At 51.6% G+C, this 27,358-nt stretch overlaps 3 protein-coding genes across 5 annotated transcripts in view; 2 read left to right on the plus strand and 1 right to left on the minus strand.

The window, feature by feature from the left end:
* Positions 1-697: 697 nt before the first annotated feature.
* On the minus strand, positions 698-4,626 carry ATF5 (activating transcription factor 5). Its single transcript, XM_019798179.2, is given in 4 exon segments — positions 698-1,761; positions 1,763-1,799; positions 2,919-3,215; positions 4,490-4,626. Coding segments are annotated over 3 exon segments (606 nt in total). The 5' UTR covers positions 3,097-3,215; positions 4,490-4,626; the 3' UTR covers positions 698-1,370.
* NUP62 (nucleoporin 62) lies at positions 4,428-26,708 on the plus strand. Its single transcript, XM_002917826.4, has 2 exons — positions 4,428-4,562; positions 23,931-26,708. Exon 2 carries the CDS (start codon positions 23,995-23,997, stop codon positions 25,573-25,575), a length of 1,581 nt encoding a protein of 526 aa, XP_002917872.2. The 5' UTR covers positions 4,428-4,562; positions 23,931-23,994; the 3' UTR covers positions 25,576-26,708.
* IL4I1 (interleukin 4 induced 1) overlaps positions 4,457-27,358 on the plus strand; it is a 34,445-nt gene continuing 11,543 nt past the window's right edge. For all 3 annotated transcript variants that reach the window (XM_034637878.1, XM_034637880.1, XM_034637879.1), the window contains exon 1: positions 4,457-4,562. The gene's annotated coding sequence lies outside the window, so the exon portion shown is untranslated. The remainder of the gene's footprint in view (positions 4,563-27,358) is intronic.

Genomic DNA, 27,358 nt, shown 5'->3' on the forward strand with positions numbered 1-27,358 from the left:
ATGGCTTCCAGGCCATGTTCCCACTGACCTCCGAACTTCCCCCGGGGGCTTTCATCAAACAGCTGGCCCCTCGGCAGGGATACCCCAGGATTCTTGCAGTGTCTGGGCCCTTTTTGGTGTGACAAGAACCACAAGGAGCTGGGAACTTTGACTACTCTTTGTAATAAATGGTCTGGATCTGGGGCGCCTGGGGGGCTCAGTCAGTTGAGCAACCAACTCTCAGTTCCAGCTTAGGTCATGATCCCAGGGTTGTGCCCCACATTGGGCTCCATGCTCAGCATGGGGTCTGCTTATTCCTCTCCCTCCCTTCCACCCACCCTGCTTGTGCGCATGCTCTCTCTCTCCAATAAATGAAATCAATTTTGAGCACACGAGAGCGGGGTGAGGGGCAGGACGAGGCAGCAGCCTGATGCAAGTCTCAATCCCTGGACTCTGGGATCATGACCTGAGCCAAAGGCAGGTGCCCAACTGAGCTATCCAGGTGCCCCTCAAATAAAATCTTTTTGTCTTTAAAAAATGGTCTAGATCTAAAAGTGGGTCTTGTGTCTTTACCATTTCAGTCATCCCACCTGGCCTTGGCCATGTGCCTGGAGTACATGCTTAACACCAAGTATTACCTGTTCTGTCTACTGTTAGTATCGTCTTTGGCCTGAGACTGCCCTCTCCCCAACTTCTCTCAAAGACAAAGACACACAGACCAGAGGAAATTCATTTTATTTCCGCTCACAAATCACCAAAAGGATCAGTCCCCTGCCCTCCCTCACCGAGATGCAGCCCCTCCCCCCAAACCTTCACAAACACTGATTTCCTCCCAGAGCTAACCACCAGTCACCAGTTATGGTCATTCCCCAGCCTGCCCACCTCCCCGTCTACCTGCATATTCATCTCTCTGTGAAACTGGCCGCCTTTTGGCTTCCTGCCCAAATACACCTCCCCAAGGTCACTTGGCTTGCTTTTTGCTTATATTGTTAGTAAGGTGCCATTCCTGAAACCCTCCCCGCCTCACGTCCCCAGCTGGCTCTCCCATCCTCAGTTGCACATTCATTCTGTATACCTTCCTGGCCTCACTTCCCTGAGACGCCAGGTTTGCAAGCTCTCCCCTGCTCCCCAAATTCCCTGCAGGCCCCAGACCCTCAGCTGTTACTTGAGTGTAGATACTGACTAAGGCCAAACACTCCATGATTCTGGGGAGGGGGAAGGGGAGCAGATTCAGAAATGGACAGGAGAGGACAGGTCAAGAAGAGGGGAAGGAGGAGGGAGGGACAGACAGGGAGCGGGATGATGGAAGGACCTTCCTACCTCAGCCCCAGAAACAGAAGTGAGCTGGAGCTGAACACCAGTGCCCCCTATAGCCCAAAGCCCCTGCCCCCCTAGCTGTTCCGGGTCCTCTGGCTTCGAGCCTTATACACCTCGATGAGCAAATCCTTGACATATTGGATCTCACGCTCCACTGACTCAGCCCTCTCCCTCAACTCCCGGTTGCGTGCCTCCAGCCCCTGGCACTCGCCCTCCAGGGCCTCGCCCTCTGCCCGCTTCCTCTGGCGGTACCTCAGAGCTGCTGACTTGTTCTGGTCTCTCTTCTTTTGCTTGCGGTCCCCTCGGGTGGTGGCAGGATTGGGGTACGGGGCTGGGCGAGAGGGCAGAGGTGGAGGAGGAGGGGGCTGCTGTGGTGGGGGGAGAGGCGCCAACCCCGAGTCTCCCTGCCCGGCCTCGCTGCGGCAGTAAATGGCCAGCAAGTCAAGGGTATCCAGGGCAGGGGGCNTCCACCCGCTCAGTCATCCAGTCAGAGAAGCCGTCACCTGGAGGATTGGAGGAGGGACATAAATGTCGAGTTCCTAGTCTTCCACTCAACCTGGTGCTCATGCATGCCATTCATTGAGTGAAACCACCAAGCAGCCAATTGATCAACTGATCAATGAATCATCAGACCACTCAACGAATCAGCCAACAAATCAAACATCTAACCAACCAGTTAACCCACCAATCAACTACCCAGCCAACCAACTTAACCACCAGTTGGCCAATCAACTCATTGAATGAATCAGTCAACCCACCAGTCAACCCATTAACCAACCAACCAATGAACCAGTCAACCAAGCAATGACCCCAACAAGAGGAGTCAACCAGACATTTCTTCCACCATTCCAACGTCTGCTCTGATTACCCTACATCTGTAGTTTGATTTATTCTCTTCTTAAAAGGCAAACAACACTGTCTGTTTCATATTTATTCATTAATTATTGAGAACCCACTATGTGCCAAGCATTTGGGATACACTAATGAATAAAATAACTTCTGCCCCAAGGCCTCTGGGGATGCTGTTTCCTCTACCTGAAAAGCTCTTCCCTTGGGTCTTTTCGCGGCTTATTCCTTGCCAGCCTTTAGGTCTCAGCCAAAATGTTACCTATGTGTTTCCTGGCTACTCTCTCTAAACTAGGGCTCTGTTTTCATTTTTCAGCTCAGTTACTGTTTCCCACTTATGCCAACCCATCATCAACTAGTTTGCCTTTTGTCTGCCTCCCCAGTTAAGAGTGAGAGTTCCAGGACGACAGGGATTAGGTCAGCTTGTCTCAGCGGTATCCCCCAGCACCTAAAGCAGCCACTGGTGCATTGCAGTACTCAATAAATATTTATTGAGGGGCGCCTGGGTAGCGCAGTTGTTAAGCGTCTGCCTTCGTCTCAGGGCGTGATCCTGGAGTTCCGGGATCGAGTCCCACATCAGGCTCCTCCACTGGGGGCCTGCTTCGTCCTCTCCCACTCCCCTGCTGTGTTCCCTCTCTCGCTGGCTGTCTCACATAAATAAATAAAAAAATCTTTAAAAAAAAATAAATAAATATTTATTGAATGAATCAATGAATTCTTCTCCCCTGCCCCCATGCCCCAGCTCACCCCACCTCCATTCCCCCACCTGCCCTTACCTGCCAGGGGCTCTCCTCCCCCTGGGAGCCCGCCCTCCAGGGCTCCCCCAAGGATTTCATAGGGGCCCAGGGGGGCAGGGGCCAGGGGGAGTTTCCCATAGTCTACGAGCCAGCCCAGCCCGCTAGCTGGGAGCAGGGCCCTGTCCAGCTCCAGCCCCAGGGTCGCCAGGAGTGACATGGCTGCAGCACAGGCTCTGAGCACGGGTGGCAATGAAGAAGGCTGAACCAACAGCTGGAAGGAGGCTCTGGAGGTTGCTCAGCTGGGCAAAGACAGGCACGAAGGCGAAAGTGGAAGACCTACAAGTGAGACAAAAGTAGGTGGTGTCAGAGGCCATCCTCATCCACCGCCAAAGTCGCAAGAGAAACCAAGCCACACCACCACGTTCCCAGGGTCCTCCCTTCCCCTTCCAACTAGGCTGGAGATTGCACCTTGCCCTATCGGAATTCTAAATCTATGTTTTCCCCCAAATCTCTGAGCCCCACCCATTCCCAAGGGAATTCTCTTCAGGTTCCAATTACTTTTCCTTAGAATTCCCAAGCCCCACTCCTTCCAATACAGAAACCTAATGGTCTCCCAGGGGAATTTCCCTAAGCCCCTCCCACCAGCCCCCCAACAGTAACAGTCTACTTCGTAAAAAAAAAACAAAACAAAACAAAAACCCAAAAACCAACCCAATCCCAGGACACTTTTCTTCCAGCCATTCCCCTCCCTCTAAAGCACTTCCTTTAGGCTCCACTTCCATCCCAAAAGGCCAGCTCAAATCAGTTTCCCGGGGATTCACCCAGCCCTGCCCCTCCATTAACTTGGCCTATATACCCAGTCCCACGGTTTTACGATGAAAAAAAAAAAGCTAAATTCGCTTGGTCACGCCCCTCCTCACAATAGGCTCCACCCTCCCCAACCCCCACCCTTCGCGGCCGCTGTGATCCTAGTTCCACCCCTTTAACCGGTGGCCTCTAAGCCTCGCCTTCCGCCCTGTCAATCTAAGTCAGTCCCACCCCCCGCCCGCCCCAGCAGGTGCCTTAATGAAACGTAAATTGTGCCGAGCGCCTGCGCAACGTGGAGCCGGGAAACTGGAGGGGACCGGCGGAGAACCGGTCCACAGCCCGACTCTTACACACGCGGCTCTCTCGCCCAGGACCAAAGCGCACGCTCCGGTACCGATCCAACTGCTCTCTCACGCCTGCAGGGGTTGGGGGAGTCAGTGCGCATGTGAGGCTGCTTACTGTCCGCCCTTCACAGAGAAATTCGGGCTGTGGTGGACTTGTGCACGTGAGCAACGGCTCGCGGACAGACTCGTTTCCCCCCGCCCTTGGGGCTAGTGCGCAGGCGCACCTGCACGCAGATCATTTTTAAGCGCCAACATTCTCTGGGAGAACGCACCCCTCCCCCCATCGGGCCGAATGCGCATGCTCGACCACGTGCCAATGTCGCGTCTTTCCTCTTCTGCGCCTGCGCGACCGTGATTCCCCACTCTCGCCTTCTCCCCGCCCCAGACTGGTCGTGAAGGCCGCGAGCTTCGAAAGGGCGGGAAAGGCGGTTGGAGAGGGAGGGGCGAGCGGTTACTCACTCCATGGCTGCGGAAAGGAGAGGCGGCGGCCTCGGCTGAAGGAAAGAAGGCGGTAGAGAAGAGCGCAAGCGCGGTGAGCGCGGAAACGGGCCGGGACACGGAGGGGTCGCGGCTACAGAGCCATAGCCAGGGCTGTGCGGGCGGAGATGGCGTTTCGGTAACCTGAGGAGAGATTGTGATCTGAGGACGGGGAATGAGGCTGCCCCGGGGACTGGGGACAGATATACCGGGGGTGGCGCAGCACGGCCCGCCTGGATCCTTCCGCGCCCCGCCCCGCGAGGCCCCAAACGGGAGGCGGTCCTGGCCCCTTTCTCTCGGGGATCCTGGGATCCAGTGCCCTCCTCCTCCCGACCCCGAGAGTTCGGCCTTTTCCTCTCTGATCTGGGGATCCAGCCCCGTCTTCCTTCCTACTTCAGGGGTTCCGGCCCCCTCCTCCTGATCCGGGGTGGGTGGCCCTTTGCTCCCTCTGACTCTAGGGTCCTGTTCTTTGTCTCTCTGACTCTGAGGTCCAGTCCCCCCACCCCCTGATTCTGGGAATTCAGTCCCTCTTCTTCTCTGAGATCTGCACCAGTTCACTTTTCGTTTCTTTTGCCCTGCTTCCCGAATTTCCGGCCAGCCACATGCTGGTCTCTCCATCCCCCAACTGCCGCCCCACGCTGAGAACCCTGTTTATGGGTTAGACTCTGGTCTGAGTCACAGTGACACCGCGCGCTCCGTTCAAATCTCAGACCTGCGACGGTGGCAAATAAGTTCTGTAGTCTCGTAGATCGGGAACTACCTATAAAATGAGGAAAATAATCAACTCTGTGAGAATTAAATAATTCGAAGCCTGTGAAACCCAGAGCCGGGCTCTTAGGTGCCTGTTCGACGTATTTGGTTTTTAATAACCCCACCCCTTTCTGGGGGTCCAGACTCACCCCTTCCTCCTGCCCTCGCAAGAGCCCCAGACGTTGGACTATCCAACACCTACTAGTAGGTCATTCTTGTGTCTTCTTCACTCCTTCAAGTTATCAGTAATTTGCACCCATCCCCACCCACCCTTCCCTGTTCCAGATGATGGACGCTCAGCCGCATTCGCGGTGCGCAGTTGCAGGAAAATAGGCATCATCACCCTGTCTTTTCTCCATCCTCTGCCTGCCTCCCATCAACCATTATCCAGAACTCATCCAGAATTCCTTCCAGAAGGTCCTCTGCTTCAGCTGCCCCCCACTGGATCAGTTTACCAACCCTGCCCCAAATAGGGAGATCTGCACTGCCCTTTACTAAAATGGCTTCCTGGCCATACCCTCCCTGTGAACTGGGCCCTCCAGTAACCCAAGTAGGTGTGGGTCTTTGCTTCAGAAACCCCTCCAGTTCCCACCTTGCATCTGTCCACAGGAGAACACCTGGAGTTCAACTTAACATCAAATGTGGTGGTTATGAGATACAGTGAAGGTGGGGGAACCCTTATCTTGAGAGTTATCTGGGAATGAAGATATGCAGGCTTCTGTTGCATGCAGGAAGTCCTTCTGGGGATCTGACTACTTCCAAGTAGAGCGCTTACTGTCCACTCTGCCAGTATTTGAGGACTTGACCTATAGGGGCTAGGTTATTACCTAGGCAGCATAGAGTAGCAGTTACATGCAGATTCTGGCACCAGGTTGTTGGGTTCAGACCTTGACTCTACCCCACATATTAGCTTACTGGCAATTTCTCTTCCCTGTGCCTTGGTTTCCACTAATAGTACCAGAATAAAGTGTGGAGTTGAGTTAATAGAAATGTAGCAATATACGTGGCAGTTAACAGTGCTAACTTCTGGGACACCTAGCTGGCTCAGTTGGTAAAGCATGTGACTCTTGATCTTGGGGTTGTGAGTTTGAGCCCCATGTCAGAAGTAGAGTTTACTTAAAAAAGAAATACTACTTCTAAGTACTGTTTTGAGGATTCATTGAGTTAATTCAGGTCAAGCCCTCCGATTAGTGCCTGGCAAACAGTAGATGTTACATGGCGGGGGCGGGGGGCGGTTATTATTGTTGAGATGGATGTGTTTTATCTGCACTGCTAGGTAGTAAGTGCTTTAAAAGATCTTCCAGCCTTTTAAATGAGACTTAAGGACTGACCTCCTTCCACTTCTCAGTATAGATATTTGAGCCATAGCAGGTAGGATTAGGGTGGACTCAGACTGCTGACAGTAAGTCCTGTCCATTCCGTGTCCCCCCCACCCCAAAATCTTGAGTCTTCTGAAAAGATCTTTTAGTATGTACACGTGAACAAGGTATTTCTTTTAATTAAGTTTTTATTTTGGAATAATTTTATATTTACAGAAAAGTTACAAAGATAGTACAGAGTTTCTGTATACTCCTCATCTGGTTTTCCCCGTTGTTGACCTCTTACGTTACTGTGGTACATTTGTCACAACTGAAGAACCCACATTGGTATGGGCTTTTAAAGTGCATGCTTTATTCTGATTTCACTAGTTCTTAATGCTGTTTTTTTCGTTCCAGGATGCCATATCACATTTAGTCACCGTGTCTCCTTAGCCGCCTCTGGTCTCTGCAGCAGTTTCTCAGACTTGGCTAGGTTTTCATGACCTTGGCAGTTTTGAAGAGTGCTAGTTGGTTATTCTATGTAATATCCCTCAATTTGGTTTTGTCTCATAGACTGGGATTATGGGTTTTTGAGAGGGTGGCCAGGTAGGATATTTTTTGGTAACTGGAAATGAACTTGCTTAGTGTGGGAATCATGTTGCCAGCTGTGTGCCACATATGCCGACTGAGGACACGTTAGGGCAGGGACTCTGATTGTCCTGTCCCAGCCCCTTACACCTTTTTCTCTCCAGCTGTTGGATCTCATCCTGTTCAGCCCTGGTGCCAGCTGTCCCACGGAAGCAGCTTGACTGATTCCTACTGAGTGGGTGCCAGTTTGCACACTTAGCTCCCTAGCCCTTCCCGGTGTATTCTAATTTGTAGGTGGTGGGTCATCAGTCAGTACCTTTGAGCCCAGGTATTGGCACCCTCAGCCTTCTCCTGTGCCTACTTTTGACCCGGACCCATGGCACTTCCAGGACTCAAATGCCGCTGCTTCCCTCAGCTTGCAGAGTCCTCCAGGGTCCAGATGCCCCAGTCCCTTCAACTCCTGAGCTGGGGCTGGGAGCATGGGTGGGGCTTCTGGGGACTCTTTTTCAGTGCGGAGGAGCCAGGCTTAGGGAGTGAGGTGGTTATTGCAGGCAGGTTGCATCACCCTGGCTCTTGGATGGGGAGGGGGAGTAGGGGGGGGTTCTCTGGGGGCCCTGGCTCACCTGGCAACAGTTCCTGGTTAGCAAACCCTAGAGCCCTGAATTGGGAAAAGGTCCCAGCACAGCAAGGGAGGAGACAGGAGAGCAGCCGCCTGTGCGGGACCCTGAGTATCAGATTCAGTGCTGAGAAGGGGCCTCAGACTGCAGAAGCTAACCTGCTTGTCTTGCAGGAGGCAAGACTGAGGTCCCAAGAGGTGAAAAGGATTGTGCATAATCATAGTGCCAGTTAGAGCCCAGGCCTGCACGATACTGCACAGCATCCAAGGCCCTACAAGCCCCAGGGAGAGCCTATTTCCTCTCAGATCTATGAGGTCCCTGACCCCCAGCCTAGGGCATAGCCTGCTGGGAGGCCACCTCATGCAGACCTTCACCTCAGGTTTGCTGCAGCTCACAGTTGCCAAATTCTATTGATTCTGACCTGCTCCTCCCCATCTCCCCTGCCCTAGTGGAGGCTCTCCTCACCAGCCGCCCTTCACTGGTTTCCCAATCAATGTTATGATTGAAAAGGGACAGAGTTTGCATCAGATGGACCTGGATTCTTTCTGAAGAGGTGCTAGGGCAGGTACCTGGGTCATGCGGGGGGTGAGGGGTGCAGGGTTGGAGACCGACGTCCTAACAAACAAGGGCAGGAAGGCCAAGGCCATCCCAGTTGGGGAAAGGGCAGTGTAGGGGGCCAGGCATGTAGAGCATCGATCTGCCACGTGGCCTGGTAGCTCCAGAGCCCTTCCCTCGCTCCTGCTGTATGGCCCTGGGCAGAGGCAGCCACAGCTTTTCCGGCCCAGGTAGGCTCCGTGCTGCTGCACCAGCTCTGGCACCTCGTCCCTTCTGTATTGGTTTCCTATGGCTGCTAAAACATACCATCATAGGGGCGCCTGGATGGCACAGTGGTTAAGCGTCTGCCTTCGGCTCAGGGCGTGATCCCGGCATTATGGGATCGAGCCCCACATCAGGCTCCTCCGCTATGAGCCTGCTTCTTCCTCTCCCACTCCCCCTGCTTGTGTTCCCTCTCTCGCTGGCTGTCTCTATCTCTGTCAAATAAATAAATAAAATCTTTAAAAAAAAAAAAACAAAAAAAAAACATACCATCATAAACTTAGTGGCTCCAATCAACACATATTTATTCATTTTTAGTTTTGAAGATCGCAAGTCTAAAATAGGTTCACAGGGCTGTTCCTTCTGGAGGCTGGAGGGGAGAATCCATTTTCTTGCCTTTCCAGAGGTGCCTGTGCTCCTCGGCTCATGGCCCTTTTTGCATCTCTCTGACCTTTGCTTCCATTGTCTCCTCTCCTGTTTTCTCCTTTGATCTTCTTGCCCTACCTCTTACCAGGGCCCTTATGGTCATGTTGGGGCTCACCCAGACCATCCAGGATAAATGTCTTCATCGCAAGATCCTCAATTTAATCACATCTGCAAACTCCGTTTTACCATGTAGGGTAAATACATTCACAGGTTTTGGGAACTAGGATGTGAACTTCTTTGGAGAGCCATTATCCAGCCTACCATACTTCCCTTTGGGAGCCTGTTTTCTCATCTAGGAGATGAAGGCTAGTGTCAGCCCTAGGGTGCCTCTTCCCTTGCCCACCGGGACTAGCCATGGGAAAAGGACGAGGCAAACTGAAGGTAATTGACCACATAGTGCCCCAGAGCTCAGGATGCTATCACTTAACTGCTGTGTGACCTCCAGCAAGATAATGTACTGTACCCCTGTGTGCTTCAGGGTCCATCGCTAAAATGGGGACAATAACAGCCCTCCGAGGACAGTGGATAAGGACCACAGAGATAATACATGAAAAGGCCTAGAATGGTTCCTGGCTCAGCGAGAAAGCCAGCTCTGTAAACCCAGAGGGCCTGTGTTAAGGAGAGGCCAGCAAAGCCCTGGGACACCCAAAGGTACAGGTGTTGTTCAAGGGTTGCACAACTTTCTGGATAGCGATGCTGGCCTGGCGGTACGGAGCTTCCGATTTTACAGAAGTTGAAAATCCAGCATTTTCTGTAAGATCCAAGTTTTAAAAGATTGACAAGTAATTGGGAGAAATCCTAACCATGAGTGTGGTTAGACCCTGACCTTTGGTTCAATGATTTCACCCCACCCTCAGATTTGTAATCCTCTCTGCCCAGAGCAGAGAACAAAAGGAACCAAGTACTCCTCTTTCCAGAGTTGCGGAGAATTTGGACCACACCCCTCCCTGCTGGACTGATGACGTTTGAGGAGGAGTAGGGCCTTGTTCAGATCCAGTCCCATGTAAAGTCAAGAGGGCTGTGTTTGTGGGGAGCAGGGAAGGTGGTCTTAGGAATTGTCCTGGAGGGTTGGGTGCCTGCCAAAGAGGGGCTGGTGTCTTATTGCTCTGTCTGTTCCTTATCAGCTGTCCATGCCTCCAGCCAGAGGCCACCAGGAGCACATGTAGTTGAACAACTTGGGTTTCTTGCTGTTGCAGCTAGGGAGCTACCCACCATTGGGGCCTTCAGGGCATCTCAGCAAGCGAGTATTAAGGACGACCTACTGGAGCTGAGTTAAAGTGACTTTGGGGGAGGGTTCAGGGAAGCAGTGTTTGCTCTGGATTGGAGGCTGGGAGGCAGAGGCCAGTCGGGACTAGCTATCTTTATCTTATCTAGAGCCAAGAGGGATGAGCAGAGCTAATGCTGTGGTTAATGTGAGAAACACCTGTCAGCTCTGAGGCAGGGGATTTTGGTCATTTTTATGCTTTGGACAATGTTTGTGCTTTTGTCTGTGTTGAAACATGATTCCAGAGTGGTCTTATTTTGTCTTGGTCCTCCACAGTCAGAGTGGCCCTGCCTGGTGGTGGTATCCTCAGCCAGGACCTGGCTGCCAGGGCTGCTTTCCCATTCTCAAAGCAAACCAGCTCATCCTTCCAGATAGGGGAAGAGTAGTGGAGAGCCCCTGCCATGCGGTGGGCCACACATGTATAGTTCCCATGGGGTGGCTTGAGCACGGAGGAAGGCAGCAGGACCTGAACCCTGCCAGCACTCCTGGGACGGCCAGTCGTAGTGGGAACTGAGGGGATCAAGAGAGAGACGCAGAAGCAGGGGACCGTAACGAGAATACCTCATAGTTCCCTAGGTGCCCCCCCCCACATGTGGGGACTGCCCGTAGAGGGCATTGGGTCAAAACCAGCAGAGTCCCACTCTACATTCAGGAGCCCTTTGCCCTTCTCTGCCTGCCCCCACCCAGAGCAGGAACAGATTGCAGAGGTAGGGACAGGAAAGAGCAGCTGATGAGGCCCTTCACTCCGAGCTTTCATGAGTCTCGCCTGAGGCTGGAGAAGGTGGACAGCACTGGTTTGGATTCAGAGTGAAACCTGTGCTAGTCTGGAAGGTGACGGATATGCCTGAGATGTCCTTAAAGAGTGGGAAGGGAGTAGTAGACATGGCACGTAATGGGGGTTGGAGTGAAAAAGTCACATTGGAGAGGCTGGTGAGTAGGTAGCTCAGCTCTGGGGTTGGGCACTGACTACCTGTGTGACGTTGGGTAAGTTACTAAAGTTCTCTTGACTTTAGTTTGCTCATCTGTAAAATGGGTTCATGAACAGGTCCCACCTCATAAAGTTGGGAGTCAGTGCAGGTAAAGTACTGCAAACAGCCCAGCGCATAATAAACATCCAGAGATGTTAGCATGGCAATTGATACCTGGTGGCAGGTAGGGGCTATGATTGGTTTCTGGTTCTCAGACTCAAAGCCACTTTGCCCCTCACTTCTGGTGGCTTTCACTTGGTCCCCAGAGAAACCATCTTCATGGCAACTGTCTCTACCACAACCCAGCCTGGACCTTTTCCTCCCTCACCAATGACTTCACTGCCTGTCCCCTGAGATGCTGGTGTTGATTACAGGGAGTGAGGCTGGGGAGGGAGCAGAGGTGTGCGTGATTCTACAAAATTCTGTCTTTGTAGAAAAAATACCACCTGCTGTGCTCTTAGAGTCCCTCTCCATGTGACCCCGATGCCCAGCTGCATTTCTCAGGGAGCCCCTGATGGCCTCACAGCTGACTGGAGCATTTTAGCTCCAGTCTCCTTCCCAGGCCAGCTTTACTTGTCTCCAGAAGAAAGCATGATCCTATCTTTGGAAACTCCTCTGCCCAGCCCCTGCCCCAGGGTATAAAGTCAGGATTGAGCCTGGCCCCCACCCACCCCTGTAACCTCACTTCTGCCTTCTCAACCCCTTACCGGTATCCCATGCCTGGTTGGTTGGTTTATTGGCTTTACTTTGAGATATTGTATAATGCACCCCCATTTACTAAAGCATACAATTCAGTGGTTTTTAGTACATTCACAGAATTGTGCAACCATCACCATAATCTAATTTTGGAACATCTTCGTCATTCCCAAAAGAAACTCCATATCCCATATCCATTAGCAGTCACTCCCTGTTGCCCCATCCCTCAACCCTTGGCAACCATTTACCTGCTTTCTGTCTCTCCTGTTCTGGACATTTCATGTGAATGGAATCATGTCATAGATGGTTCTTTGGCTTTTGAGGTTCATCCATTTTGTAACATATATCAATACTTCATTTTTTTTTTTTAGAGGGAGAGATTTTTTTTTTAAGATTTTATTTATTTGAGAGAGAGAGCATGAGCAGAATGAAGGGCAGAAGCAGAGGGAGAAGCAGACTGCCCATTGAGCAGGGAGCCCTAAATGGGGCTTGATCCCAGGACCCTGAGATCATGACCTGAGCCGAAGACAGACGCTTAACTGCCTGAGCCACCCAGGCTTCCTGAGAGAGTGAATCTTAAGCAGGCTCCACACCCAGTGTAGAGCCACCATGGGGCTTGATCCCACAACCCTGAGATCATGACCTGAGCTGAAATCAAGAGTCAGACGCTTAACTGACTGAGCCACCCAGGCACCGCAATACTTCATTCCTTTTAAAAGCTGAGTAGTATTTCATTTTATGGATTTACCACATTTTATCTATTCATCAGTTGATGGACATTTGGGTTGTTTCTATTTTTTGGCTGTTATAAATATGCATGTACAAGTTTGGGATGGACATATGTTTTCATTTCTCTTGGGAGATACCGAGGACTGGGATTGCCGGGTTATAGGGTAATTCAGTGTTTAACCTTTTGAGGAATTGCCAGACTTCTACAGTGGCTGTGCCATTTTCCATTTCCATCAGCCATGAGTGAGGGTTCTGATTTCTCTACATCCTCACCAACACTAGGCCATCTTTATTACCATCCTGATGGATGTGACCTGGTATCTCATTGTGATTGTGATTTGCATTCCCAGATGGCCAATGATGATGGCCCACATCTTTTCCTATGTTTATTGGTCATTTGTGTACCCTCTTTGGCATCTCGTGGTGTGGGTTTGTTTGTTGTTGTTGTTTTTTAAGGTTTTGCAGAGGGAAAGGGAGAGAGATAATTTTATCTTAAGCAAGTTGCATACCCAGCATGATGCAGGGCTCCAGCTCACGACCCTGAGATCATGACCTGAGCTGAAATTAATTAAGAGTCGGATGCTTAACCAACTGAGCCCCTCAGGCGCCCCTGGCATCTTGTGGTTTTAACACAGGTATTTAACACCATTCCACAAGGCAGCAAGCCCTTGCCTCTCCGAGCTTTTGCCTAGAATGAGGTGTTGACCTAACTCCTTCCTACCCTAACTCCTTCACATCCTTCAAAACCAAGCTTAAATATCCCTTCCTCCTCTAGGAGTGTTTCCCTAACCCTCCCCTTAACCCATTTCCCAGGTGAAGGTAATCACCATGTCCCCTAGGCTTCCAGTAGGTTCTGACCAGAGCTCTTTCACAGTGTCATCCCATCATTTATCTTTTTCTGTTAATCTCAGTAAAAGGAATTAGTTGAGGGGAGAGGATCTTACCTTAATCATCCTGACTTTGACATTTGTGTCGACATTGAAAAAGGTACTTAACCCTAAAAGGGAAATATAGTTGGTACCTACCTCACAGTTGGAGGGGTCAGGACTAAAGAAGTCAGTACACAAAAAACACCTGGCGCAAAGCAACCCCTGGATCTCTTTATTCCGTTGACAAGCATTTGCTGAGTGCCTGTGATGGCCAGCAGCTACTACTATCATTGGGGATACCGCAGTGGAAATCACAGACAGAAGTGCTGCCCCTCATGTAGCTGACGTTCTAATGGAGAGACAGACAGTACATGAAATCTGTAAGTTCGGCATATTATTTCAGATGGTGCAAGTCCTAAGGATAGCCAGGGAAGGGGAAAGGCCTGAGTAGGTGACATTTTAGCAAAGGCTGAAGAAAGTAAAGGAATGAGTCATGGGGACATTTGCGGGGAGCATTCAGGGATGAGGGGCCGGCAGGTGCAAAGAACAAGTGGGGCTGGAGTGGAATGATGGAGGGAAAGAGTGGCTGCCAGTGAGGGTACCTTTTGGCTATTGGGAATAATGCCTCTGAATATTTGTGTACAAGTTTTTGTTTGCATACTTGTTTTCAGTTATGGTAACTTTTTCTTTATATTTATCACTAGTTTCGTGAAGGTGGTGACCAGATCATATTGTCTTTGTTGCCCAACTCAGAGCCTGTCCTGTTCTAAGTCTTCATGGGTGTTTGCTGACTGAATGAATGAGCGTATTTGTGAATTAGCCAACACATGCTGGCATGTAATGAGTGCTGAGTGGTTAGTGCTTTTATCGTCTGTTAATAGATGCAGTAGGTACATCAGATTGATGGAGCTTCCTAATCTCAGGTGCCGGCAGGTTGTAGGGAAACGATTCTCTCCAGGAACTGCCATTTAGAATAAAAACAGGTAGAGGCAGGTTGGAAGGCAATTGGTTGCCCCCAGGAAAACCGAAATGCATGTATCCATGGCCAGCAACTCTCCTTCTGGGGAATCTGCCCGGAAACATGCACCTGTGCCAAAGAAGGTGTGAGCAGGCATGCTTGTTGCAATATTGTTGATGAAAAGAAAAATTAGAATCATTTCATCTCCTCAAGCTGTGAATGCATGCACAAATATGTAGATAAAAGGTACGTGGCAGCTTTTACCAGCGCTACCTCACAGGTGTGGGAACCAGGGTGGAGGGCGGTGATCAAGAGAATCTTAGCCCTGTTGGTGATGCGCAATACATTATTTTAAAGAAAGGACTTGTGTATTGATTGTGTAGTTAAAATTTAAATGTTAAAAATGCAGTTAGAGAAAAAAATCTTCCAGTAGAAGAGAAACAAAACTGTTCTTGGCTAAATAGGTAGGGGGCCCAGCACCAGAATATTCCTCATATCTCTTCCAGTCCTATTATTTTATATTGAGTTGTTTTAGAATCTTCCTTAAAATCGACTCTTTTGTTTCCTGACTTCTTTTTCACAGGTCTTAACCTGATTTGTTTTCCTATGGAAATTTGTTTTTCCTGCCACCTGAGCTCCTTTGGGTATAATTCCAGGCCTTGGAGTAAAGGAGAATGTAATTGCTAATTAGCTGGGAAGTGACCTCTTGGAGTAAACCTGGTGTTTTCAGGGGAAGGAAGGAAAGGAAGAGAAGGCTGGGAACCTATGAATCCAAGAAGCATTTGGATACCAGCTCAGGGCAACGCACAGGAGCAAGCAGCCGAGGCAGGATGTTGGTGCCTCTGCTGGACTGGCTCTCCTCTGCCCAGTAAGGGTAATGAGCCTGCATGAAATGACTCCTAGGGTAGTGAAAATGGACAGTGGATCTGGCATGTGACCTTTCCTGTACAGCAGGGTAGAGAGCACACTGCATTTGCTTAAATGCATCAAAAACATCTGGAAAGAGGCGCAGGAAACCCAACCACTTGTCTTCAGGGAGTAGAGCTGGTGACTGTGGGGTCGGGGGGGATGGAGACCACAGTATTCCCTTTGGAATGTAGAGCCACATGATCAAACTGCCTGTTCACAGAAAGAATTTAAATTTCATTTTTAGAACAGCCACCACTGGGGGAGCCCCATGCTCAACAGGGAGTCAGCTTCTCTCTCTCTCTCTCTAAAGTAAATGAATAAATCTTTAAAAATAAAATAGCCACCCCCACATCACTGGGTAGGTTGAGAAATGGAGCATGTGTGACAAAGCAGCCTCCGCAGTTAGCGCGCAGCAGTGTTTAAGAATCTGATCGTGGGGCTCCACCTGGGGGAAAAGGCAGCAGTGAAACGAGCTCGGAGGCTTTCCACAGATCGTCCCCCTGAGGAGCAGACAGACAGATGGACAGACACGCCTTCTGTGTGTCCTCTCTTCACAGGTCTCTAGCACAAGTTCGTTACACCTGGGAGGTTGAAGGGCCTCGAATTTGCGGGTCCTCAGGGAGGAGCAGGCTTAGGAAGTTGGGACCAGAATCCCAGGTGGCCTAAGGGGGTGAGAGGGCCATTGAAAACAGGTGGGTGTCAGTCCCGCCTTCCCTTTTGGGGCACCATCCCTTCACACTGCCATGAGCACTGAGGTTTCTCTTCTGCCAGTTTGGCTTACAAAAGCCTCCCGCCTTTCTTGGAGGCTCCGTTCTGGGCAACCAGGGTTGGACATGCCCACCAGGCACAGGGGTTGTGTAAGACCCTGACGGAGTGGCCCAGAACACTACCCGCTCCTCCCCAGCCTCCTGGGAGAGTCCTTAAAAACAAAGGAGATTCTTTCACATAGACTCTGCCTATGGCTTCATACTGCATTCTAGTCTGGCTGACCCCTCACTGCTCTGGAGCCCGCCCAGCACCCTGCTTGCTGCCTCTCAGCCTTTGCACTGCTGTCTCTTCAACCTGGAACAGTGGAGACTCGACTCTGCCTTCGACTCTGCCTTCGCTGTGGTCTGGTTACCAAGCTGCTCGCTGCTTATCAGTTGATTTCCATTCGTGAAGGGCTGGCTCTCTGAGCTCACCTGTTCCCTTAGGGTTAGAGGATTTTTCTTTGACTCAAGGGAGAGAGAGGAACTGATTCAAGAGATGAGTTCAAGAAGCAGAGTTGACTGACTTGGGGTGAGTGGCCAGTGAGCTCTGTTTTACATGTTGGTGAGACAACCCACAGGGGAGAGATGATTGCGGGGACATGGGACAGCGGAGCGGACAGGGAGTTCCTGCGCTAGCACAGTAGTAAGGTACCAGCAGGCGTTTGAGTCTCCTTGGTAATCACATTTCCCTGGCTGGGCTGATGGGAGCCAAAGGCAAAGGTCCCTTCAGTCTCTGATTTTCCCCCTTTTCTCTCCTGCTGCCACCTCCTGTGCTCCCCTTGTTTCTCTCCTCTTCCGGTCTCTCTTGAGCCCGTCGTCACATGCCCTCCAAGTCTTAAATTGCTAATTTTTTAAAAGATTTTATTTATTTATTTTTAAAGATACTATTTTTAAGTAATCTCTCCGCCCAACTCGAATTTACAACCCCAAGATCAAGACTCCCATGTTCTACCGACGCAGTCAGCCAGGCGCTTCATTAAATTGCTAATTTGGGGGGGGGTGGCTCCCACAGAGATAGCTCCTCCTTCCTTGCTTCCTGGGCTCAGCGTTGTTGGCAGCGCCACCAGGTGGCCATGGGCTGAAATGTCAGGAGCATCTCCCCCAGTTGCTTCCGGAACTTGTATTAATAAGAGGTTAGCTTTTCCTGGGCTCCAAGGGTGCAGTTTGCTAAGCGCCCAGTGCAGATCCGTGAGCTGTAATCCCTGTTTTTCATATGAGGAAACAGGCATGGGGGATGAATTTAGAATCTTAAGATCCCAGGGTTAGGAGTGGAGAAGCAGGGTTCAGGCCAATAGGTTGCAGAGCCTTGCCGAGTGACTGACAGAAAAGGATGAACAAAGGCCCCTGTCCTCAGAGTGCACAGAAATCCTCAGTCTGGACTTTTTTTCTTTTTTTTTTCTAAGATTTTATTTATTTATTTGACAGACAGTTAGTGAGAGAGGGAACACAGGCAGGGGGAGTGGGAGAGGAAGAAGCAGGCTCCCAGTCGAAGAACCTGATGCGGGGCTCCATCCCAGAAACGCCGGGATCACGCCCTGAGCTGAAGGCAGATGCTTAACGACTGAGCCACCCAGGTGCCCACGCAGTCTGTACTTCTAATGACAGCTACAGGCCTACTGTCTGCAGTCCCTATGATGGCTCATCAGTGGACTAGAAAACCCTGGAGTCATAATCCCAAGCCCCATCAAGAAGCCCTGGGAAAGAGAGCCCTTTGGCTGGACTCACTGCTGCCCCAAATGAAGTGGAGTAGAACTGGTATGAAGGAAGGGGATGTGGGGTGTCTCAGCCATTGAGTGTCTGCCTTCGGCTCAGGATCGAGCCCTGCATCGGGCTCCCTGCTCGGCAGGAAGCCTGCTTCTCCCTCTCACACTCCCCTTGCTTGTGTTCCCTCTCTCGCTGTCTCTCTCTGTCAAATAAATAAATAAAATCTTTTTAAAAAAAAAAAAAAAAAAGGAAGGGGACAGCAGCTGTCTCCACCGCAGTGAAGGAGCCTAGTGTAGAAGGGTCACTTAGGTTTCTGAGGTGTGAGGATGAAAGACAGCTCTGGGATCAGGAAGGGAAACAGTGTTATGGCTTTGTCTCCATTGGATGGACTAGCCTGGCAATCTACCTCTGTGACCTGGCCCCCAACCCCACCTCCCCACAGCCTGCTGCTCCAGCCACAGCTGTACAAAAGCTGTCCTGCATATGTCGCTCTCTCAGTGACTTGTCTGCCCAAAGAATACCATTCATCCCTTAAAACTTAATTCTGACAACTCCTCTTTCCTTGCTCCAAGCAGAACTTCAGGACTTAGCCCTAGAAAGATCTGGATTCCCATCCTGGGACTAGTGTTTGCTATGTGACTTTGAAGAAGTTACATCACCTCTCTGAGCTTGTTTCTCATGTAGGAAGGATTCATTGCGCTGCTACCTGGTATTCCTGGCCCAGTACCATTACATAAGTGGCACTCCGTAAATGGTAGTTCTTAATTGTCAAATAGTCAGTCACTCGCAGTTATTTATGGAGTGCCTGCTGCATGCCAGGCACTGCTGTAGGTGCTGGGCCTAACAGTAGTGAACAAAAGCAGAAAATCCTGCCCTGTAGGCTGACGCTGTCACCATCACCAGCCCTTCTCGTGCTCCCCGGCCCCCTTTCCCTCCCTCTGTCATAGGTGGCCTGTCGTTGCTGGGTTTCACGCACATCCACACCCCTGGTGAAGTCACCCCAGCAGAAGGGGATGTCCACATTCTCAGAATCACAGCTCTCTGTTCTTTTCCCACCAGCTCCCCAGCTTCTGGGGTCCGTGACTGCTGCACCCTCTCCCCTTGGCCCCGATGCACAGAGGCAGACCTGCCTTGGTCCCATCACCTCTCTTCTCCAGCCTCTTCCTTGGCCCCAACTCCAGGATGTGTTTCCCATCCATTTATCTAGATTGAGTTCATCCTGTTCTTTCTCCCCCGTTCCTCTATCAGCTTCCTGTTGTCGTAACAAATGATTGCAAACTTAGTGGCTTAAAACAGCACACATTTATCCTCTTACAGTTCTGAAAGTTACAAGTCTGAAATGGGTCCACAGGACCTCCTTCTGGAAACTCTGGGGGAGAATCCATCTTCTAAAGACGCCCTGCATTTCTTGGCTTGGGGCCCTTCCTCTGTCTTCAGAGCCAGCAACATAGCATCTCTCAGAATGTTCTTCCACGGTCACATCTTCTGTCTCCCTCTTCCACTTAAGAACCCTCACGGTTACATTTAGGGTCCATGCAGCCCATCCAAGGTAATCTCCCCATCTCAGAATCCTTAATCACATTTGCAAAGTCCCTTTGGCTGTGTGAGATCTCATATTCACAGGTTTGGGGTTAGGGGGTGGACATGTATGGAGGCGTTATTCTGTCACACAGACCTCCCCACACACACACACACATTGCCTTCTTAACCCTTCCATTCCTTTGGTCCAAGGTTGAGGTCCCCCCATATTAATTCCCAAACACCCCTGTTCCAGATATAGGAAAGGGGCTGGGATAGGGAGGAAGGGAGAGTCCCTGGGCTCAGGAACAGTGGCCCCTGCCCCTTAACCACACTGGCCTCCTGTTGTCATGGCTGTGCCCCTCCCCTTCCCCGGGCTTTGTTCTAGCTCTTTCTTCAGTATGATCAGTCAACCCCTTTACCCCATGCCACCACCCTGTTCCCCTTTCTCTGCCCCACTTTTTCTTCCTCCATTTGCTTAGTCTATTCTAGCATGCTGTAGGATTCTTTTTTTGAAGTTCATTTTTTTCCTGTCTCCTCTGCTGGAAGAGAAGCTCTATGAGAGCAGGGACTCACTCTGTCCATCACAGCATAGCGCCAGGGCCTGGAACGGTATCCGTACGTAGCAGGTGCTCAGGTGTATTTGTTGTGTGAGTGTTGCACTACAGAGAGTTTGTTTTGTCTCTGTTGTCATCACTGTACATGATTAGGGCCAAGTAAATAGATATAGTTGGGATTTGGAGTAGCAAAGGACTAAAGAGGTCAGGTTAGTGGACCTGAGTGAAGTTGGAGGTGATGGCAGAGAACCATGGTCCTCAAAGCCAGGGGACAAGACGAGTCTGTAGGTCAGAACCTCTGACTCCCCTGGGCCATAAGGCAGGTGGATGTGGTTTGAAAAACAAGTACAGATGGAGGGCAGGTAGCTCTGTCAGTAATTCGGTGACTTCGAGGCAGCCCCTCCTCACTCCAGGCCCACGTGAGCCACAGATGCCAAGTCTGTGGCCGCCCAGCCCTAAGCACCTGACCCAAGCACTGTCAGCTGCTCTTGTAGGAAAGCTTGCCCCTTTGGTGAAAGTGGAAAAGCCTGTATCAGAGCTCAGAATAGTGTCTGTTCAGACACATTTGTGAGAAACTCCCAAAGTCCTGGTCTTGGTGGACGGCTTTGTTCACGTGAGACACCCCCTGCAGAACCAACTCTTCACTTCATTTTTGCACAGACATTTTTGCACAGTTCCCAGATTGGGGTTCTTTCTTTTTTGTCCCCAGAGTCCTGGCTCCTCACTCAGGCTCTCGGCTTAGACCATCACCCCAGCCTCCTCCCAGCCACCTGACCCTCTAGCTTCTTCCCCTCTAGTCTGCTCCCCACACATGTATCTGGCTATGTTAGTCTCCTCAGCCCTAAAGTCCCTCCATGGCTCACTCGAAGTCTGAGCCATCAACATGTCCTTTCCCAACCAGCAGCTCCCATCACATCACACAGCACTATACACACATTGTGCTTGGGAGTCCCCGAGATCACTCTTAGGTTCAGTGATTAGCTGGAAAGTCTCACAGAACTCAGCAAAGCTGTTAGATTCATGGTTACAGCAAAAGGAGAGAGAATCAATCAGCAAAGGTAAAAGGTGCACCAGGCAGAGCGTAGAAGAGACCAGTTGTGAGCTTCCAGTTGTCTCTCCTGGTGGAGTCATACGACAGCACTTAATTCTCCCAGCAACACCTTGTGACACCACACATGGAGTATTGCCCTCCAAGGAAGCTCACCTGAGCTTTGGTGTCCAGGATTTTTACTGGGGGTTGGTCACGTAGGATGGAGCGTCTGTGTGACTGACTGTCATTACTCTGTCTCTGGCCCCTGCAGAGGTCAAGCTGGCAGGGCTTGGAGGTTATCTCACAGGAACCAGAGAAGGGCCAGTCTTTTCTTTGGAATGTGCAGGGTTTGGATAACCCAGGCCTTCTGAGTCAACCCTTTACTGCATGCACAAACACAGACTCCCTCCAGCCACACTTAGCACCCCAGAGACACACCTGTGTCTCAGCTTCTCTCTGCCTCACCCAGGCCCTTCCTCCCACCCACCTGACCGACCTGGCTGACCTTGCATCCTTCCACACTCAGCTCAGGAAAATGCTCCTTTAAGTGACCCACACACACACACACACACCCTCACCACCACTACCCCCGCCACCCCTGCCTAGAGCCCCGGTACTGAAGTTCACGTTTGCCCTGTCTCTGGCTACCTCAAGGGCAAGGGCCATGGCTTAGGTAACCTCTCTGACCTCACTCTCCTGGTTTATGAAATAGACCTGCGTTTAGAGTAAGTGAACGATAATACCCTAAAGCGCGTAGCACAGGCCGAATCAGTGTGTGTTCGCCACTGTTAGCAGACCCCTAGCTGTAGTATCGGAAACCAATGAGGCATTTAGTAAGTGGTGAACCATTAAACCAGAAAAGCCCCTACAGACTTTTGTTTTTCTTTTAGTTTTTTAATAGTTGCTGAGAGCTTTTTATAAATGCTCTTATGGAAAAATTTAGCTGCAACTTATTAATAGAAGCTCTCGGGCTGAGTTCTTGAGAACTGAGACATGTAGGTGTAGCTATTCGGATGCTTTGGGCTGCCAGTAACGGCAAACCTGGCTTGATGTGGCTCTGGAGTGAGGTGTGCACTCTGACGCAAGAAGGGGTCTGACACAGGGCAGTGTGAGCACCAGAGGCCCTGGGGGCTCAGACATTGCTGTGGTGAGAATGAAGGGACCTTTTCCAGGAGCCCCCAGAAGAGCTTTATAAAAATGTCACAGCCAAGGCCCTGAGGACCACATTGAGGTCATCTCCCTAGAAGCATGTGTCTGTGTGGAGGAGGAGAAGGAACTATCAGGGTCTGCCAGGAAGGCAGAGGGTGCTGTGGAAGTTGGGGAGGGCAGCCACAGCAGGTTTCCTCTGGCCCTGAAGAGAGAGGGAAGAGGAAACAGGACGTATGGATGCCTTCTCTGGGCCAGGCACTTGGCTTCTCTGTCCTGACCTTGTTTATCCTTCACAGTGGGAGGGGATTGTCCTCGTTAGAGTTGGGGACCTGAGGTGTAGAGAGGCTCAGGGGTAACTTGCCCCAGGACCCATGGCTTGTAGCGGAAGCAGAGTTCAAACCCAGGTCTTTTCTTTGTGTCTGAAGAACCAGCTTTGTGCCTGAGAAGAGGGAGCTGTCTTGCTGCTGAACTAACTCAGCTGTTTTAGATGAAGGAAAAATAAGCTCTTCGGGGTACTGGATGGAGGCTGGGGTACAGCGTGGTGGCCATGCCCCAAAGCAGGGCTTCGTGCCTGTGACCAGATGGACCAGCTTGATGGAGTAGAAATAAAGAGGGGTTCGCAGCCCACGGCCAGGTTCAGGGCCCACTGTGGGATAAGAATTGACAAGTTACTTCCATCTGAGCCTCTCTTTCTCTGTCTGTGCATGGGAACCATCATCCCAACCTCCCTGTAGGACTGTTGTGAAGTTAGCCGTGGGTCCGGTGGCTAAGGAGAACGTGTATAGCGTGGCACTGGGCACACCAAGCTGCCTCTCACCCTAGTATCTACATTGGAATCGGCATTTCTCACCCTGTAGCCTGGGGACCCACTGAGCAGTGGCAGCCGACCGTGAATTCGTGTTAAACTTGAGGTCAGCCACAACCCCCGGGTATCTGAGAACTTACTTACAGCCAGGTGTTCATAGGCCTTCCCCAGCTCCCTTCTCTTCCCTCACCAGAGGCAGCGCAGGGCCCTGTGAGCATGGGTGACTCCTCCGGGCACATGATCACTTTCCCTCCCCCCACCCTCCTCCTCCCCACTCTGTGCGGCTCAGCTGCAGATGGCTGGAAGGATGAGGGGGTGCCCCACATGCACATTCTCTGTGCCCGACACCTGTAGGTGAAGGAGGCCACCTCCTCATGAGTCCCTGGAGAGAAATCCCAGGGGAGGTCTAAGTTAGCTGACGTGGGTCCTGTGTCCACCCCTGAGTTAGAAGGGCAGGGAGGTGCTCCACATTCCTCCGTCCTCCTAAATGGTCAGGGGTGTGCACAGATGGGGGCCTTCAGGTGCCTCATGCCCTGTCATACAGCTCTGCTTTCTGTGAGGTCCAGAAAGACACTCAGGGTGGCACTCAGCCAGATCAGTCCACCACCTACCATTGTGCGTTTGCATTCAGCAAGGAAACCTGGGGAGCAAGTCCTGCGGGTGTTATTTTGTGTGCTTCTAGTCCCACTCTCCAGAAGTACCTTGGATCCGACCTCCTCTTTAGGGGCTCTTTGGCCTTCTCCTCTAGGGCAGCAGATACTCCTGCTTGTGCTGAATGTGGCTGTGCCTGTCCCAAGCACATCTAGTTCCTAGCCCAGGGCGCAGGCTTATGCTTCTGGATCTTTCTTTTCTAGTTTTAACAGGGCCTGATTAGGTTATAGCAGGGAGTGGGATGGTGGCCACGTATATAATTATCCAGTCCCGCCACCCTCCAGACTGCTCCATCTTGCCATTGAGGTTGCCTTTCCCAAACTGCCATCTGATCATGTATGTGACTTACTTTGCTTTAAAAATCTTCCCAAGGTTGCAGACACCAACGGATTTGCTTTGAGAGCCAGAGTAGCTGCCGCCACCAGAATCTGGAGCCATGAGCGGGTTTAATTTTGGAGGCACTGGGGCCCCCACAGGCGGGTTCACATTTGGCACTGCAAAGACGGCGACAACCACACCTGCTACCGGGTTTTCTTTCTCTACATCTGGCACTGGTGGGTTTAATTTTGGGACTCCCTCCCAGCCAGCTGCAAGTACCCCTTCTACTGGCCTGTTCTCGCTCACGACCCAAGCTCCAGCAACACAGACGCCAGGATTCAGCTTTGGAACCACAACTCCTGCTACAGGAGGAACTGGATTCTCCTTAGGGATCAGCGCACCAAAGCTAAACTTGAGCGGTGCAGCTGCCACCCCAGCCACGGCACATGCTGGCGGCTTTGGGCTCGGCAGCAGCACCCTCACCAATGCCATCTCGAGCACTGTCACCTCCAGCCAGAGCACGGCACCCACCGGCTTCGTGTTCGGCTCCACCACCACCTCTGCTGCCCCGTCCACCACGCCGGGGGGATTCTCATTCACAGGGGGAAGCACGTCCCAGACCGGGACCTCAGGTTTCAATATTGGCTCGATGGGGACTTCGGCCCAGCCCACGGCCCTTGTGGGATTGCCCTTCACTCCCGCCACTCCGGCAGCCACCGGAGCGGGAGCCACGCCGCCAGCCGCTCCAGCACCCGCTGCTGCCACCACCAGTGCTGGGCCCACACTGTTTGCCTCGCTAGCCACCGCTCCAACCTCGTCCACCGCCACTGGGCTTTCCCTTTGTACCCCTTCAACCACAGCTGGAACTCCCGGGGCTGGAACGCTGGGCTTCAGCTTAAAGGCCCCTGGAGCAGCTTCTACCGCCTCCACAACAACAGTCACCGCCACTGCCACCACCACCGCAGCCACCACCACCGCAGCCACCACCACCACTGGCTTCGCCTTGAATCTGAAGCCATTGGCACCATCCGGGATCGCCAGCAATGCACCAGCTGCCGTGGCCGCGCCACCTGGGCCCAGTGCCAGCACTGGGGCATCCGCCAGCCCTGTGATGACCTACGCCCAGCTGGAGAGTCTGATCAACAAGTGGAGTCTGGAGCTGGAGGACCAGGAGCGGCACTTCCTGCAGCAGGCCACACAGGTCAATGCCTGGGACCGCACACTGATCGAGAATGGAGAGAAGATCACTACCCTCCACCGTGAGGTGGAGAAAGTAAAGCTGGACCAGAAGAGGCTGGACCAAGAGCTCGACTTCATCTTGTCTCAGCAGAAGGAGCTGGAAGACCTGCTGAGCCCTCTGGAGGAGTCGGTCAAGGAGCAGAGTGGCACTGTGTACCTGCAGCATGCCGACGAGGAGCGTGAGAAAACCTACAAGCTGGCCGAGAACATCGACGCCCAGCTGAAGCGCATGGCCCAAGACCTCAAGGACATCATCGAGCACCTGAACACGTCTGGAGGCCCGGCCGACACCAGCGACCCGCTGCAGCAGATCTGCAAGATCCTCAACGCGCACATGGACTCGCTGCAGTGGATCGACCAGAACTCAGCCCTGCTGCAGAGGAAGGTGGAGGAGGTGACCAAGGTGTGCGAGGGGCGTCGCAAGGAGCAGGAGCGCAGTTTCCGGATCACATTTGACTGAGTTGCCAGCCATCTTCAGGGCCTGTTGGTTCCAAGGGTGTTGGGGGCAGTGGGGAACGCGCAATTATTGTCTAGTTTTTGGTTGCAGTGAATACTTGTTTGTTCCTTTCTTTCAAATGACTGTGCCGTTGAGAACAGTTCTGTGGTTTGACTTTGCATAAGTGAAAATGGAAGTATTCTAAGTGCTCTGGTCCAGGCAGCAGTCTAGTGGGTGTGGTTTCTTTGCGTATCTTTTGTGTATCTCAGGCCCCTTTCACTACGACCACCACCCACCCATCCTTCTTGCTCCATCCACGTGATAGAGAAGTGCTGGAGAAGTTCACCTAAAAACCATCTCTCCCAGCCAGGGTCTCCTGAGCAGCCACTCTGCCCAACACAGAGTCGTAAATGCAGTGGAGAGTCTCTATTCGCAAGGAGACGGCATCCTGGTGTAAGGTGTGTGCATGTGGACTTTCACCCCCAGTATGAAGAAGAGACTTGTGAATAGGACCGACTGTGGAATGTAGAATTTCATAGGAGGAAGGAAAGGTCACATGAGGGACTTGAATGCAGTGTTGAGAAAAGGGTTAGATTCTCACTGGGAGGTCTTTACCTTGCCTGACTGACATGCTGCCCCATCCTCCAGGTCTCCTTATCTTAGGCCTGACCTCCTCCAGGAAGCCTCTCAGCTGCCCCCAGGCTGGATCAGGTGGCTGTCCTGTGGTCCCTACAGAGTGTGCATCTTTGAGAGCACTTGGCGCACTGTCTTGTGCCAACTGTTTACTTCTCTGCCTCACCATTAGAGTGTGAGCCCCTGTGGGCAGGGACTGTGTTTCCTGTCCCTTTTGTGTCCTCAGCACAATCCCTCTCGCATTTTCAAGTGAACGAACAATGGAGATGAAACATGTCATCAAATGTTCATTCACAAAATGCCTGCTGAAATGGCCACAAGTGCCAGAGGCGGCCACAGACTTGGGTCAGAACTTGCCAGTGCTGGAGCAAACCTAGTCTTTACGGTGAGGTCCGGAAGACAGAAGCCAACCAGTTGTTTCCTGAGTGTCTTTTGTATTTGTCTTTATACTTTGCTGCACTGTCTGAGATACCTATGACTATATGTTGCTTTCCTAAATAAAATTTATTGTGGAACGAAAAAGATGCCATTAGTGTGGATCACTTAGAAAGCTGGGGAAAAAGAGCAGGTTCCAGAAGACTACATCAGGTGGGGTGCCATTTGCCTGGAACTCAGAAACCAGCAGAACTAGATAATACATCATTGAGGCACCCACAGACAAAGATGCAAGTCGTGGGTTCTTCTGGTGCTGATGGCAAAAGAGGAACACACAGGGAACGCGTGCAGGTGATGTTCTGGGATCCATCTTAGATACACATAAATGTCCAGTTCTCTGCCATCATCCCTAAGGCGTTAGCTCAACGGCCACAGGTGCCATCGCTGCATTCCTCTCCATTACCTGGGGCGAGCTGGAGGGCACTGGTTGTGCTTCAAAGGTGGAAAACAGGTGAAGCTGGGATGTGGATTTGTATGGGGTCGTTTCCAGATACCAGCCCAGCATTCTGCCTCTGTCCCCAGCTCCTGTAGATAAGAATGATGCCACGCAGTTGGATTTGCTGCTTCGGGGTGGAGAGTCTGCCCCTTCAGCCTCTGCCTCGCTAAGCCATGCTCTTGCCAAGGAATGCCCAGAGCTTATTCCCGGAGATGTATGGTCCAGTTTCCCAAAGTCCTGATCATAAGTCATTTCCTTGGACCAACTTTGGCTTCCAAGAACAAGTGTCCTGTCCAAGCAGAA

The sequence above is a fragment of the Ailuropoda melanoleuca genome, chromosome 12 (genome assembly GCF_002007445.2).
Source record: "Ailuropoda melanoleuca isolate Jingjing chromosome 12, ASM200744v2, whole genome shotgun sequence".
NCBI lineage: Eukaryota > Metazoa > Chordata > Mammalia > Carnivora > Ursidae > Ailuropoda > Ailuropoda melanoleuca.

What these genes read in the sequence shown, in the direction of transcription:
- NUP62 (XM_002917826.4), top strand. Translation starts at nt 23,995, where the DNA reads ATGAGCGGGTTTAATTTTGGAGGCACTGGGGCCCCCACAGGCGGGTTC.